The sequence below is a fragment of the Rhinichthys klamathensis genome, unplaced genomic scaffold, assembly GCF_029890125.1.
Source record: "Rhinichthys klamathensis goyatoka isolate OS25496 unplaced genomic scaffold, OSU_Roscu_1.1 h1tg000184l_1, whole genome shotgun sequence".
Lineage (NCBI taxonomy): Eukaryota > Metazoa > Chordata > Actinopteri > Cypriniformes > Leuciscidae > Rhinichthys > Rhinichthys klamathensis.
In genome coordinates, this window is record NW_026606712.1 from 1,531,046 (window position 1) to 1,548,862 (window position 17,817).

General features: G+C 37.8%; 1 protein-coding gene across 3 annotated transcripts in view; it reads right to left on the reverse strand.

Moving 5' to 3' along the window:
- sdk1a (sidekick cell adhesion molecule 1a) overlaps positions 1 to 17,817 on the reverse strand; it is a 363,622-nt gene that overhangs the window by 107,461 nt on the left and 238,344 nt on the right. For 2 of the 3 annotated variants that reach the window (XM_056261643.1, XM_056261642.1), the window contains exons 6-11: positions 16,179 to 16,205; positions 13,760 to 13,871; positions 12,879 to 13,069; positions 7,858 to 7,941; positions 3,768 to 3,962; positions 1,527 to 1,643 (exon numbers count right to left, since the gene is read on the reverse strand). In XM_056261643.1, coding sequence (XP_056117618.1) covers positions 1,527 to 1,643; positions 3,768 to 3,962; positions 7,858 to 7,941; positions 12,879 to 13,069; positions 13,760 to 13,871; positions 16,179 to 16,205 — 726 coding nt within the window. The remainder of the gene's footprint in view (positions 1 to 1,526; positions 1,644 to 3,767; positions 3,963 to 7,857; positions 7,942 to 12,878; positions 13,070 to 13,759; positions 13,872 to 16,178; positions 16,206 to 17,817) is intronic. The other variant, XM_056261644.1, reaches the window with a different exon arrangement.

Genomic DNA, 17,817 nt, shown 5'->3' on the forward strand with positions numbered 1-17,817 from the left:
GCGGAACCATGAATATGCTAATTAGTCCCGCCTCCACTCACTCACACCAGCTCAGAATACCTGATTCACTCGCTCAACTTTACTGTAGTAAAAGCTGCACGATGGCAAGTGGAAATACAATTTTAATTCAGCCATATGTTTGGACCAGAAACTGATTCAGAAGAAGTACAAGAGGCTTGTATACAAGTCGTATCAGAATGGTAATGCGTTTTAATTATCGCTCTCTACAATGTCGGACACATAAAGGTAATTAATATGATTAGCCTTTTGCTTGACTACGTTATCAAACAGCTAATAATGTGTTGCTAATGTTCCATCTCCGAGTCAGACAGCTGCCTTCGAACAGTCAGTATCCTTAGAAATGCTTTGAACAACTTAGAACGTCAGTGAAGAAAAGCATATACATTCGTCCAATGGTACCCCTGGTAAATATGATCAAAACTGGCTGTAAAAAATAAATCTGCATCGTTTATCCTTTTGATCTTTCATGAAAAAAATTGCCAAAAATCTAACCTTAAATTGAAGTAAAATAATTGAAAGAGGGGGGAAATCACATTATGAAATAAATGTTTTTCTCCAAAACACGTTTTCCCTGCTTCGGAGAGGTGATAGTTAATGATATGCGAAAGCCCGCCGGCAGGTTGACGTGATTGGTTACAGGGTAGTCTCAGCCTCAGACGTCACAACCACGGAACGTTGGCTAAACGTCTGATGCATATGGTACACTTAACTGGAAACACTTCAGGAATGTCGAAGTCGTCATTTGATTGGTTGAATTTTATTGGATTTCCGGGGGGCGCGAGTGTCGCGTTTATTTTCGGTCCGCCGGGAAACAAAGCGCAGACGTGTGATTGCGGAAGAAAAACTAACGTTGTGTTTACATGAGTGACAATGAGCATTTATCAAGATAAGCTAAACGTAGGATTCTCAAAAGTATGCGAGGTTCACGGCATAGACTCTTGAAGTTTTCTTCTCCTTCTTTGATTTTCTATGCTGACTGACTTGTTGCACGCCGGTCTGTTGTTGTGGGGACATTTTCACGCCCCGAAACGTGACGCTGAACGAAACGAACTGTAATTGGTTGTTTTACATGTCGGTCAAACGGCCTTATGGGCGGGCCTTGGCCAAAGAAAGCTGCTATGAATTCCAGACCTTCAGCCGTCAGTCTGAAGGTCTGGCTACGCGAGACTAGTTACAGGGTAGTTTGTGATGTCAGAAACACTGGCAATGTCAAACCGTGTTTTTGAGACCGTCTTTTTTTTACTGCAGTTTTGAGGAGAAAATACTCAGCAATGGTGTTGACTTATGCATTTGCACATGGTTTGTCTTAAAGCATATTAAAAACACCACATAGACATATAAACAACATTAACCACAGGGGGTCTTTAAGATACTCCACTGCAGGCAGTAGGCAGGAAGGCAACTCCCAAGCTTTGGGAAAGAGCTCAGACGTGATTTAAGCCTCATTCATTAATGAATTAAAATGTTAAATGCTCAAATCAAACATCGCATTGAACTAGCATTACCTCTCTTCCAGATGATGGCTGCTTTAGGTGCACCAGATACCTGACAGGTGAACATAGCCACCGCTCCGTCTGTGACAGTGATATTGACCGGTGAAGCGGTGAAGTCAGGAGCCATACCTGCAGAACACAGTCACATTTTTAATCAGGACGAGAAAAAGCCACATCCGTTCAATAACCCCACATTCACGCTTAATGCAGTCCACCCACACACCCCCACAGGAACAAGCAAATTATTACAGGAGGCCAAACAACAGCCAATAAATGGTATTCAAACAATATTATGTCCATCAAAACACTACTGGTGCTTTTTATTGCGATCCGGGACTGTAAATTTGTGTTTCAAATCGGAGACAGTAAACAACTGGCATGCTTCTAATTACACTGTTCTGATTGGGTGCCCAATGTGGAGTTGCAAGGTCATTTTTAATAGGCAGAGATGGGTAAATGAACAGGTATTTCCATTTGGAAAAGTAAAGCGTATTGCTGCTGGAGAGCAAATGATAACTGTTTGGATGCATTGTTGAATATGTGCCATGTTCATTTGGAACAGTCGAGGCAGGAACATAAAACACATCACAGCTTGGTTTCCAATTCCTTTACATCATTTTTTATCACACGAATACTGATGCCACGGTAGGGCATGGCACTATAACCAAAATCTAAAATTATGCCATAAATCAGTCTTAGTAATCTAGTAATTTTTAGTAATTATTTTAGTAGTGATTTTTAGAACTATATCTTTTGTGTTATACTGTAGCTATAATGATAACGATAAAGATATAGTCCTAGAAATCTTAATATAAAAGATTAGCACACTAAATGTGTCCACACCACAAATATAATGATAACGGCACAGAGAAAAAATATCCTTGGAATCATTTTTTTAAAACATTTTTTCCCCCCAGCTGATAAATGATAAAAACATTGACCAATCATTCCATTCCCCAAACCTTAGAATAAACAGAGCATTTAGACGCTAATATAGTCATCGTTATGGTTATCTTTATTGTTATCATTCTTGGTGTGAACGTGCCTTTACACATAGCAAAGTCTTGATTTATTTATGACACATCTTGTATTTACACATTACTCGCATATGTAAAATAAACCTCAATATCTCTCAAATTCATGTATTCTAAAGGTATGCCAGCGCTATCTTTCCTAGAGCACTTAAAGTGTACATCCTGACACAATGTTCCACACTTAAAAATCAGAGTTAGCATGTCATTGAAAATCAACATGCTCAATATGCTCTGATGTTTTGTACGATGACCCCATCTCTCTGGGGAGATAAAGGCCTGGTAAGTAATTATGGACCACACTAACATTCATCCACTGTATTTGTCCTTGATCACTTGCGGATGAAACAGATCTATACAGGAATAATAAAGCCTGCGGAAGAACTAACACAGCTTTGATTGAATTGCCGGTCAATGAGCGAGTCTAGATATGCACAATCAATATGCAAGAAGAGATTTTCAGCTATTCAGAGCAGCATTTTTTTTCTTACCTCCTTACTTTTTTAAGGGCTGAAATGAATAGCTTATCTGTAAGGCTCCTTATTCTAAATTTTTGTACCATTTTATTTATTTACTTTTACTCTGAAGTTCACCTTATTAGAGAACGTTTTATGCTCCAAAACAGTTTGGGTTTTACATTTTTATTTTTCTACATTTTTCTGACCCTGAACATTGTAAGGACGTAAAACTTTTTTAAAAATGAAATATTGTTCTTTTTAATAAACAAGCTCCATTCCCCAAAATATTCTGCACAATCACGGACAATCGAATGATTCAAAGGTCAATGCGGCTGAAAGTTAAAATCATTACGGCAATCTACATGCAGTAAAATATGTGCCGACTGCTGTGGTAATTATCTGTGTGATGAGAGTGCTCCTCTGAGTGGGTCTTAATGCCCTCATGTACAGATCGGGGCAGTGCCCTGACAAACACTACGATGTAATCAACTCCAGACAGGCCTCTCCACAGGGAGTTGCACTGTTGTATCTCTTACAGAAAGGAGTGAGAATCACATGTCCGTAGATTAGGAACAACACATCTGTCACGCCGAGGAACTGCTGTGCAACGGCTGAGAGAAGGTGCACTTTACAGCTGGTCACATCTAATACCCTTGGCAACGTCTTGATTGTTTGTGTGTCAGTAATTAATAACAGTAAGTCTGAAAAATGTGCGATTAAAGAATGCATGACGCCCCCCTGCCTGGCTTCGGGGTCAGACTCACTCGTGACGTCCAGGTAAGTGTGGACCTGAGCCTCTCCGGCCGAGTTCCTGGCAAAGCACTGGAAGATTCCGGCATCGCTGGGCTGTACCTTCCTGACCTGAAGACCCATGCTGGAGATGACCCTGTAGCGAGGGTTGTTGAGTTTACTGAGGGGAACAGCATCTTTATACCACTCCAGCTTGGGCATGGGCACCCCTGTGAGTTAAAAACACAACATGATGGGTCATGATCATGATGGGTCAGATGAAGGTAGCAATTGAACAGTTGGGTTCAGAAGGTTGAAATTAAATTATAAATGTAACCAGGATATTAAATCTTTTATAGAAAAAAGCTTATTAAAAATGTAAAAAGCTTTAAAAATGGGATGGAACTATATAGAAAGCTTACAAAAACAGAAAAAAAATTGGAAAATCATTTAGTTATAAAATGTAAAGATGCATGATGCATGAGCCAATACATAACACACACACACACACACACACACACACACACACACACACACACACACACATATATATATAAGTCAAAAGAGCTATCACAAAAGCTATAGAGAACACATTTTTTTATTACATTGGAAAGTCTATGGCTATAAGAAGATTTCCAAACCACTAAAAGTTCCTAGAGACACAGCTGGCAGCCTTATTCATAAGTTTAAAATTGGTTGTACTAGAAAACCTTTGAGGGTGTTGAAGAAAAAGCACAATATCATTAATGGGAATAAAATGTTTGATCAGAGCAACTGATAAAAACCCTCAATTTACTGCCAAAGACTTGCAAGATGATCTGATGAAAGGAGAGAAAAACATTTCAGTGCAGAGTATAAGAAAAACACTATACATGTATGACCTTCATGTTGGCACATCTTGCCGAATGCCACTCTTGACCAAGAAGAACATAAAAGGCTGACTTGAATATGCTCAAATTAATTTGGATAGACCTGTGGAGTTATGGAAGAATGTTTTATGTAGTGATGTGACCAAACTGGAACTTTTTGGACACATGGATAAGTGGAATTTCTGGTGCAAAAAAGGCAAAGCTTCTGAGCAGAAGAACACCATCTCCATGGTCAAAAATGGAGGTGCTCCAGTCTTGTTATGGGGGTGCTTTGCTGTTGCCAGAAGTGGAAATCTTGACTGTATGAAGGACATCATGCATTCTTTAAAGTATCAAGCCATTTTGACAATAGCCAGACAGATGACAGACAGACAGACACACAGATAAATAGAACGACAGACAGGCAGACAGATAAATAGAATGACAGACAGGCAAACAGATAGATAGAACGACAGACAGACAGACAGATAGATAGAACGACAGATAGATAGATAGATATAACGACATACAAATAGAACGACAGACAGAGAGACAGACAGATAGACAGATAGATATAACGACATACAAATAGAACGACAGACAGACATACAGACAGACAGACAGATAGACAGATAGACAGACAGATAGATAGACAGATAGATATAACGACATACAAATAGAACGACAGACAGACAGACAGACAGATAGACCGATAGATAGACAGATAGATAGATAGATATAACGACATACAAATAGAACGACAGACAGACATACAGACAGACAGACAGATAGACAGATAGACAGACAGATAGATAGACAGATAGATAGATAGATATAACGACATACAAATAGAACGACAGACAGACAGATAGACAGACAGACAGATAGACAGATAGATAGATATAACGACATACAAATAGAACGACAGACAGACAGACAGACAGACAGATAGACCGATAGATAGACAGATAGATAGACAGATAGATAGATAGATATAACGACATACAAATAGAACGACAGACAGACAGACAGACAGATAGACAGACAGATAGACAGATAGATATAACGACATACAAATAGAACGACAGACAGACAGATAGACAGACAGACAGATAGACAGATAGATAGATATAATGACATACAAATAGAACGACAGACAGATAGACAGACAGACAGATAGATAGATAGACAGATAGACAGACAGATAGACAGATAGATAGATATAACGACATACAAATAGAACGACAGACAGACAGATAGACGGACAGATAGACAGATAGATAGATATAATGACATACAAATAGAACGACAGACAGATAGACAGACAGACAGATAAACAGATAGACAGACAGATAGACAGACAGACAGATAAACAGATAAACAGATAGACAGATAGACAGACAGATAGACAGACAGATAGATAGATATAACGACATACAAATAGAACGACATACAAATAGAACGACAGACAGACAGATATACAGATAGACAGACAGACAGATAGATAGATAGATAGATAGATAGATAGATAGATAGATAGATAGATAGATAGATAGATAGATAGATAGATAGATAGATAGATAGATAGATAGATAGATATAACGACATACAAATAGAACGACAGACAGACAGACAGACAGATAGACAGATAGATAGATAGGTCAGATAGATAGATAGACAGACAGACAGACAGACAGACAGACAGATAGATAGATAGATAGATAGATAGATAGATAGATAGATAGATAGATAGATAGATAGATAGATAGATAGATAGATAGATAGATAGATAGATAGATAGATAGATAGATAGATAGATAGATAATTGTTAAAACTAAAGCCATCTAGTACTGTTGGTATATTGACTGAGGCGGCATTATATTGTATAAACTTCCCAGTTTCAGTGAATCCGTTTTGCTAACGTGAAATCACACTATGTTTATCCCCATTCTTCCCTTTGGAAGCGAAGGCCTGTGCAGTATGAAGCCGCACGGACCGCGCTGGTCTAAACACTCTTTATTATACACACTCAAAGGTCTAATTTTGAAAATGCTAGATGCTCTCTTTGTAGGATATAAAAAAAGATGAAGTGTCAAGTGGAAATGAGATGATCTGAGGCCTTAAGCCTCCAAACAGATTCGGCTAGCACGCTTCTAAGAATATTCTAGCAGCTTGGAAAAGTGCACTCTCGGGGGGGATGATTTAAGTAACGGCTGAAAGAGCTAACAGAGAAAATCATCACTCGCTGTGGCTCTCGTCTGTATCAAGAGAAGGCCACCAGATTGTATTATTCAAACTCATTTAGCACTCTTCGCCTGTGGTTAACGGCTGTATCAAGCTCCACTCGGCACCAAACAGCCGCAGACTTTGCCGTGCAAATTTTCCAAGACGTATCAAAAGAGCGAGGGGCTCTGGGCATGTGTATAGTCTTTTCCTTGATCCTTTAGAGCTGGAGACTTCTGATTCTGCTCTGGAGAGATATAACTTCTCAAAACAAAAGGATTCCTTTCAATCCAGCCACATAAAAAAAGCGAGAAGAGTCCCAGAAGCAGCACATAAGAGAGGTAATGGATTGATTCCACTTTCTGCTCTTGAGGATACGGCGGGGTGACTCGCTTGTTTTTATTTCTCACAGCCCATCTGATGCTGAGGGATCATTTTTACCCCTCGCTGAAATTGCAGCTGAGCCGAAACTGAACCTCAACGGACAAATATCATAAGTACGGGTATAACAGTTGGGCTGACTTTCCATTTCAGCACTATTAGAAAGCTAGAGAATATTTCTGAAAGAAAACCAATACCATTTCATCAGCCATCTTTCCACGCTATAATGATAATGGTTTAAGCCCCTTCCCATCAACACCTCATATCTCACAGCTAATCGTAAACTCTTTGCCACTCGTCTGAAAGGCTGCCATTTGTCTTCGACGGAGGGATGCTGACATCCTCTAAATGTACCGATTTAATAAATCACCCCCAAACAGAGCAGGACGCAGCTTTTTGGGGTTGGTTAATAGACCCGCACGGCGCTCCTGGGAGTTAATTCACAACGGTTGTTGGCAGCGCAAAGAATGCAATGCGAAAATAGCTATAAATACCTTTACATAACTAAGATTACTGACTACAAAAGCTCAGAGTGCTCGATGAAGCGCATGGATCAGAGGGGGGCTGAAGTGTTCGGTATGTCTTTTGTGTGTAAAGCATATTGGAGAGTATACTTTTAAACCTCGAATCAATCCAGCCCCCTCAGTTTAAGTCCTACAGGTAAAGCACTCACCTCGAGCTTGGCACTGGATATCCACACTTTTCTCCACCTCTCCCATCATCTTCCTCCTGGGCTCAGTGGTGAAATAGGGTGCTTCTGCAAAAGCAAACAAGCTTATTTGAGAACACTGACATTTCTCAACTGAATACAATAGAAGGACGTTTTCGAGGTATTGAAATGAAAAAAAAAAACGGCTTCAGAATGAATTGAGTGATTCAGTCAGTGGAATTCAACGTATTTTCTTAAAAAGTGTATTTTCGTTGAGCGCAGATGGGCGTGGGACAAATTTATTCCCTTTTCTGTAGCAACTGAACGTTTACTGGAGCAAAAGTAATGAATTCATAAACATTGTCAAGATTGAAATGCTCGGCTTCTGTGCTTAATGTAGTCACGTGTCTTCGGCAGTCAGACATGTGGAAGGGTCGCATTAAGACTGAGAGCACTGTTGGGCATGTTTCATTCACTTCCCTCACCTAATACACAACGTCCTCTACTGTAATGTTTGGACTTCCTGCAGAGGCACAGATGGCCACTGAAACTTCCCAATGCTGCAGTCTTACATTATAGATTTCATGCTTATAAACCATCTGTTATGAGTCTGTCATGAGGGAAATCTGCTATTTATTATGTTCACATTATACTGTAATCAGGTCTGTATGAATGTTGTTGTTTTTTTAAAGGAATGGTTCACCCATAAAATACATAGGGATTGCACAGACTAGTCAACTTTAATGCTCTGCCATGATGCTTAAAGGAGTAGTTCACTTTTTAAAAAACTTTTGCTGATAATTTACTCACCCCCATGTCATCCAAGATGTCCATGTCTTTCTTTCTTCAGTCGAAAAGAAATTAATGTTTTTGATGAAAACATTCCAGGATTTTTCTCCATATAATGCACTTCAATGGTAGCCAAACGGTTCAAGGTCTAAAAAAATAAATAAAAAAGTTAAAGTTTTATAGGCACAAATGCTCGCCTTGCGAACTCTCCTGTTCGAACTCGTTCATCAAAATGAACGAATCTTTTTTCGAGTCATTGACTCGTTCATTTTGATGAACGAGTTCGAACAGGAGAGTTCGCAAGGCGAGCATTTGTGCCTATAAAACTTTAACTTTTTTATTTATTTTTGAAATGACAGATCGTTTCGCTAGATAAGACCCTTATTCATCGTCTGGTATCGTTTAAAGCCCTTTGAAGCTGAACTGAAACGGTCATTTAGACCTTGAACCGTTTGGCTACCATTGAAGTGCATTATATGGAGAAAAATCCTGGAATGTTTTCATCAAAAACATTAATTTCTTTTCGACTGAAGAAAGAAAGACATGGACATCTTGGATGACATGGGGGTGAGTAAATTATCAGCAAAAGTTTTTTTAAAAGTGAACTAATCCTTTAAGCTTGACGTCAACTAGTCGCTGGTCATGGCCTATAGAGGGCGCAACAGGATAAGAAATCTTTGAAGTACTTTTACGCTCCGTTTCCAACAGTAAAAATGACAAATAAATCCATACTCCGAGAGCGCTCAACAAGATATGTTTGATTGTACCATCTGGATGCTCAAAATTGATTCGGAGAATACAGATTTTAAACAGATTATTTAAATTAATCGCCGTTCTAAACAAATGCGCTGCTGCATTGTAACGCACACACATACAGACAGTAGCTCGCAGATAACGGACAGATCACGCGCACAGAAACATTCAGTAGCGCAGAAATGTATTGTCAACACTGCTCTGTGATTTATCAATAAAATAGCTTAGAAACTGAAAAGTTCTAGCATATATTTCTTTACTAAAACCCACAGCTTTACTATTCGTAGAGAGATGCTGCCACGCAATCGCTCTCTCACTAATGCATTCATATAAACGTAATCTTTACCGTGCTATTGTATCTGTATCTGATTTAAAATGAGCAGAAATCTGCAAGAAATATAACAACCCAAAGACAAAAGAACTGATAAAAATAAGCTGTTATGACATACGCTGTGTCATATGCCATAGCAGTGCACAAGGCAACCTGCGTTTGAATCTCAGCTGGAGGTTGAGGCTTAATTGTTCATCAATGACGTTATCAGCGACTACTTGACCTCGACTCAACTTTAATCACATAAATGTCGACTTGAAAAATCTGAAGTCATTCAACCCCTCACCTCTATGTTGTTACAAATCTTCAGTAGAAAGCAAAAGGAGATATTAGTCAGAGTGTTCACGCTGCACTTTCAGACATGTAGTCCATACTTCTTCAAAGTCTTCTAAATTCATATCACTCTCAGAAAAACATGCAGACAGTGTACCCTTGGTGGTACAACAGTTTGTCACTAGGGCAGTACCCTTAAAGAATAAAGGATTTTTTTTTACCCATTAAAGTTTAATAGAAGTAGCTTAATGATATTACTACTCTACGGTACATTATATATACTTTTTAGGCATAGATGTGGTACAAATTTGCCCTTTTAAGGGTACTGCCCCAGTAACAAGCTGCTGTACTCCTAAGGGTATGATTTTGATTTCAGTTAATATCATTGTGGGTTTTTTTATGTTAAAGTACAGGTTAATATGCAGAATCAACTATAAGTATACGATTCATAGTTTGATTTCCCTAAAACGTATTAACATTCTGTTACACTTTAAAAAAAGGTGTTTGTTTGAGTATCCTGATCAGCCAGACAACAGCAAGACTGACTCAACCAATGCACACCGCACCTTTAAGTTGTTATTCATTGAAAATGAAAAGAAATAACACTGATTTGGAGTGACAGGAAGGAAAATAAACTTTTCATTTCTGGGTAAATTATTCCTTTAATCAGTTATTTAGATGCTTTAATCATGGAAATCGGGGTGAGAAAGCACATTCATTGATGTATTTTCTATGAGCTATTTCATAGATCTCTTTAATAGTTTTACAAGAAATTAATCTCTTATAATGTACAGCTTAAGAGAGATATTATTCTAGAGATTTACGCTTGAGAGACATAACTCTGATGCATGTTTCCTGAGAAAGACTCGCAGACCATCAAAAATCTGAAGTGCATTTTTTTACACAAATAAGCAGATGAATAAATGCATACTTAGAGATCTTGAATATAATTCAGACACCCAAACAGTCACTAAGCTCCTGACTTATGTGTAGCGCCATACTGACAGCCCACATTCATCAATTCTCATCCACTCAGTCTTGCCTAGTGTAATATATTCCTCCTGTTACGGATTCGTCTGTCTATACATATGTATTGGACTTCACATGGAGTTCAGAACACCTGTCAGCTGGACTCTCAAATGGACACCGATGTGAGGCATAAATATTTAATATGCTGTTTAGCTCAATGGGTTTCCTTATATAACTGTAAAGAGAAGCAGTACTGCCTGTACTCAGTATGTGTTAAATATATGTACTGTAGCTATAAATATATTTAAATATAAATATAAAAGACTGAATTCAGCCTGACACTAACATTAATCAGAGAAAACGTAAGGCGAAATTATTCAGGAACAGCTAATTAAGAAATTGAGAATCTTGTTGTATGCTGCTGTCGCTCGCTAAGAGATGAAGACAAATTTGGACAATGAATTAATCTTTGGCATGATATATAGGTCACAAGTGATACAGCAGGCCTTATGGTTACACTTTATTTTGATGGTCCACTTTAGACATTTTACTAGTAACTTGTCAACTGCACGTCAACTAACTCATTCAAATATTAGTAGGCTGAACTAGATTTGACTATTTCATGTGTGAATTGTATTTCCTTTGTTTGTTATACCTGAAAATAAAAGAGACCTTGATTAAAAAAAAAAAATTAGTTGGCTGTAATAGACTGTTAGGTTAGGGTTCGGTGTTAAGGTGCAGGTTGATAGAATAAGCTGACATGCAGTTGCAAAATTACTTATAGTCAGTAGAATGTCTGTTGGTGAACATCAAAATAAAGAGTTAGCAGATATTAAGTAGACTGTCTACTAATACTCTAAATGAGTTTGCTAGTTGCAAAGCTATTTATAGTTAGTAAAAAGTCTAAAGTGGACCATCGGAATAAAGTGTTACTGGCCTTACAATTGCTGTTAAATTACTCAAAAATGTTTTCCATCTGAATAATGTGCTTTGTGTAGTAATATAAGCATTTGTTCAAGAAAATTATTTATTAATTACATTTTTTTATTATTATATTAATATTTTAAAATTAATTATACTACTATTATTATTATTATAATTATAGTTATTATACGTCTTTTGTATATTTTATTATACAATAGAATATTATTTAGGAACATTTATTAATAATAATAATAATAATAACAAAAAATTTTCATTATTTCATATCATTAATAATAATCATAGCTTATGTGTCTATATTACTAATAACAACAACAGCAGCACTAATAATGATAATAGTATATAAATATTAGTAATACTATTAAATATTAGACCACTTTTATTTGAACATTATACTATGACTACATTAGATAAAGTAATTTTACATGTCAGATGAGGTAGAAATGGCTTCTTTAGGTACCAATCTACTCTACTCTATTAAATTAAGATTGTATTCATGTAACACACAAAGATGTTTGCAGATGCAGCTTCCCTTTTTCTAATGCATTGAGCTGTCCTAAAGATATGATAACTCCAACATTTATCTCCTTACACACCGTTATTTCAACAAAAGACTACAAATTATGTGCACTTTCTGTTTTTTTAAGTAAATCAGATGACTTGGAAATAGGTCTGATGGCACTTCAGCGGTGTGTATTCAGGAAGATCCTAATGTGTAGTATTACCTGGTGATATTCTCATAGAACGCTGTGACCGATAGCTGTAATGCCTGAGGCTCTCCTAAAAGCTCTTAGCTCAGCTAATACAGTGTGTAATTTGAGGTTTTATGCGCAGTAATGTAGTGCTATACCTATCAGAGGGCTTTGCTGTTCATCACTCCCCACTGAGTGGAACCATTAAGACGGTGGATTTTCTCTGCAGACGTACAGCTGTGAAAGCATTGTGTCGGAGAGAAGAAATGGAGCTTTTATTGGACGAGGTGATTTACCTGTGATAGTGAGGAAGGCTCTGGCCTCCGCCGGCTTCACACTGCTGTCCAAAAGCGAGGCTTCGCACACATACATGCCCACATCGGCACTGGTGGGATTGATGATGGTCAAGCGTCGGCTGAAGGAGCCCACACCGCTGGCCACTTCCACGCCGTTTCTTCGCCACACCAAATTGAGCTTCTCAACCGGACTGTGGAGAACAACAGTGGAAAAAAAAACAAAAAAAACATTTACTGAGCTTTGTTGTTGCGAACTTGTCACCAAGGTGACATTAACTACTCAGGACATGTAAGGTTTTGCCAAAATTGTAACTTAGAAGTGATAGTAGAACCATTGTAGAACCAACCTTTTTTAATAAGAAATTAATACTTATTTTCAGCAAATGCACATTTAAAGTGACAGTAAAGTAATTTATAATGTTATATTTCACAATATTACTGTTTTCATGATCAAACAGATGCAGCCATGGTGAGCATAAGAGACTTCTTTCAAAAACTTTACAAAAATCTTACAAGTTTAAAATTTTACTGCAGTAAACATTTGAAGTGGATCAAAAAAGTTCCTCAAAGTTGTCCTAAGACAAGAACGGGTATTGTTCAAAATTCATGTATGAATTTGATGAAAGGTTTTGATCCACTTCAAATGTTGACTACTGTATAATATACAGTATATATCCTGTTGATCACTGATGTTTCTGGAAAACACGTTCAATGCACTGTACGTGTTACTTTAGCAACTATTATAATAACGGCTTTGAAATGAAGGTTAAATGGAGAAAGACAGTCTGAATATTGATGGTTGTGAACCTGTCCGAGGTAAACGAGTGTCAAATGAACTGCGTGCTGCTGGGAACAGCGTGTGTCCATATAGCCGTACTCACCGTGCATTAGCTACACACTCCAGCGTGGCCTCAGTGACCCCGGCCACCACCGTAGTGTTTCGGGGTGGAATTACAATGACTGGAGCCACAGGGTCCGCAGGGGCCTCTGAATCTAACCAGGGAGAAGGTTAAAAAGAGAGAGGGAGAAGTTTAGATGTACATATGATACTACAAAACAAACCATTTTTTTTAAACCAGCCTAAGGTGGTTTACTGGTCTTTCAGCCTGGCCAAGTTGATTTAGTTGGTTTGAATGGTCCAAAAGTACCCAAAATCCCCACAAACCTATATATATAAAAAACAAACAAACAGCCTTAACAGTTTGGCTGGGCTAGGCAGGTTTAAGCTGGTTTTTGTTTTTGTTCTTTTAGCAAGGATCTAAAATACATTTGCGTTTAAATTAATAATCAGTTATGTCCCCAATTTGAAGTTAATAATATAAAACAACAGATTTTTAATGGGAAACATAAAGTGGGATCTTTCCTAAATCAGCCAACATGTGTCGTGGTATCACCACTCGGAAAAAGACAAAAGACAGAGTTCAGCTCTTTATGTTTTATGCTTGCCTGACACAGAATAATTTGAATAATTAATCTTTTGGCAGTGGTCCTATAACATGCTCCAAACGGTGGGATTCCTCCCCACCCCTCCTCCGGCTGTTATGCGAAGTCATTCTTGCATGAAAATATGCTTTTTACATTTTTAAAACGACCCAAGCACATCTCTCGTCTAATAGTGAAAAATTTAATATTGCCTATTAAATCAGCTTCATTCTATCCAGAGGAAAATTAGAGAATGTCTAAAATATTGAAATCTTATGATAATGAGGATTTAAATAACTAAGTCGAATACTAGAATCAAGCCTTTGATGTCGAATTTGACGAAACGCATGAAAGAGCTCAAAAATTGGAACTTGTCAGTAACTTCATGCAATACCGTAGTAAGTCCTAAAAGGGACGGGACGCTCCAATTACCGTTAGCATCTGATGTGACTTATTAAATATGCCAAGGAGCATACAGAGGTCATAAGCACATATTCAGGATGGAGGGAACCGAATGTAATAGTTTAATTGAAAAATTGGCCAAGCTTTAATCTGAATATTGTCAGTGACCTTTAATATTCACAAAAAGAATATTAAAGGTCACTGCTAAAGATTGCATTTCGCTTTATGATTTATGTTTGTACTTTGGGCTACAATTCCAGCAAATATTACAATATTGCAAGGTTGAAGTATTTCTTGACAGAAAAGACAAACTTCTCTATGTCACATAAACACCATGTGGACTGAACCAAATGTTTCAATGAGAAGGAAGCATGGAAAACATCCATAAATGCCTTAAAGTTCCTTAGAATTCTCACAAATCACAGGTGTAATGCTAATTTAAGCTAAATCTCCGACATATTGTAAACAGGAATGTGTTTCTTATAACCAAGTCTCCAGCGGGCTTTCGTGTTGGTAACAGCCGATACCGAAACAGATTGCATGGGGCGCATGGGCCTCTCTCCCTCCCTCCCTCTGTATTTGCAGATGGGGCAACTCTTTGCAATACACTAAGATATTATTTGAAGACTCATATTTGTTTTTGGAGCGGCAAGAGCGAAAATCCTGCAGTGTTATCATATGTGAGGCGTGAAGCGTGTTTCAGGGGACCCTCTGACTGCCTACTTCTGCTTCAATGGATAAGTTGCCTCACCTGTGGCCATGGGAGGCAATAATCATACTAAATTCATCAGGGATGCGGTAAACAGCCCAATTCCCTCTTTTTATCACATGATCACCACTGGACAAATAAACTTCATCCTTTACATATATGTGAATTATATTAGTTTATGAATATTAGGTTACATTCTCTCATTTTCGGTGTATCTCTTCTGAGGCTCAAATTCAAGTAATTGTATTATGACTGTTCTTGGGCTGCTGATTCTGTTCTTTGAATAGCTAGTCATGGGTTTGAGTCAAAGTAATACTTTGTGTTACTACAGTAGCAATGATTTTGTCATACAATGGTGCATTAAAGGGATAGTTCACCCAAAAACGACAATCATTTAAATGATGGCATAATTTTTACTTTTGAGTGAACTATCCCTTTAAGTTGAATATGGAATGTGTATATTATAAAAATTTGACCACGATCTGCAAGTCTTGACATTCATTATGGATTCTTCAAACTGCTTGTAATCAATTATTTCCCATGAACACCACAAGTTTGATTGTTGTTATCCACAGAGCTGGAAACGCCATTTCATTGAATTAGCTGTAAAATCCAAGACATTTCATAGGAGAACAGAGCTGTGTGTTAAGATGGCACTAATGGTTTTACAGACTTGTACATGTATTTTAATTAGTGCATAAAAACAAGATAAAAACAAATGTTCTCCACTGGTGTGGGTTTGAACTTGGTTTTCTGAGATATCTTACCATGTGATCCACGGTACTTCTTGTTCACTGTCCGGCAGCAAAGGCAAAAAAAAGAGGACAAATACCAGCCAAAACAGTGAATTTACAGTATGCTGTATACGCACAGTGTTATTCACACAAGTAGGGAATGTTATGGCATCAACAGGGCCTAACCCTAAAAAACACTGACTGCTCAACAGGATTGTTGTTTCAGGATCTAGGAACATTTCCTACTTGTGTAAATCATATTAAGCTTATATATGGGTGTTTCTTCAACTGGGCAATGTTGGTCTTATGGCACAATCTCTTTAGCTTAATTTGTCCACTAACAGTGTCAATTGTTTTCATAAAAATCCCTACCACATTGTCATTTCTACCACACCTTAAATTATGCAATGAATTTTTATTCTATGATGGAAATTAAAAATTAACATTTTTGGAATAAAATTCTGGAATAAAATATAACAAGTTATTTGTCTTTCTAAGGCTGATTTCATAGCTAACATTTCATGTAAACTGAATCCACACAATTATACAGTATTGTCAATATTTTTTATACAATTTACCAAAAATACAGCTTGAATGGAAATGTCACACACACACACACACGCACACACACACACACACACACGCACGCACACACAAACACAAAGATTAATTAAATATTTTTATAATCCATCCATATCCATATTTCAAGACTGAAAGTCTGGCTTTGGGATAAGTGTAAAATATTATAGTCTATATTAGGGCTGTCAGTTAAACGCGTTATTAACGGCGTTAACGCAAACCCATTTTAACAGCGTTAATTTTTTTATCGCACGATTAACGGTCTTTTTGGCCTAGCAAACTTTGTAGTTTTTTTTCACATGCTTTTGCAACAGGACGCGGCATGCGCTGCGCTGCGCTATGAAACCCATTCATTTCAATGGCTTGCGCCGTGCGAGGACGTTTTGTTGCTTCGTCGACCAAAGCGCAAGTGGATCTAGCTAGACCGGAAACAAAACAACAGGCACGCCGCACACACTTGTTTGGGCTTGCCAGCCGGCCAAATAGTAGGTTAACGTTACGTTTTGAGTGGATGACGAGCGCGAGACGCCAAAATGGATGCCAATAAGATTCTGAATGGAAAGTTTACTTTTAAAAAGTTGCCAAATGGTCCCATTGACAAGACCAAAGTGATCTGTGTGTTTTGTCGTTGTGAACTGAGCTATCATCATCGCAGCACGTCCAGTCTGAAACACTATTGATGGCCAAACACACACACACACACACACACACACACACACGCACACACACACAGCTGATGCTAATTCTCCGCCCCCTCGACAATATCAGGACCTCGTCAGTATTTCTTTCACCCTTTTATTGATGGACAGTTACATTGTGTGAGAGATTATTTGCTCCAAGTGAGAATGTTAGTGTGAAATTGAACACAGTATATGCCAATATTGTTTTCAATAAAAAACATTTGCACAACGCAAGCCGATCCACTTTTCCATGTTGATAAGAGCATTAAAATGAGAAAAAATAATGGGACAAAAAGAAATCAAGAGACATTTAGAATCGATAAAAATGTGCGATTAATTGCGATTAATCGTGAGACAGCTATGACATTAATGTGATTAATCGCGATTAAATATTTTAATCGTTTGACAGCACT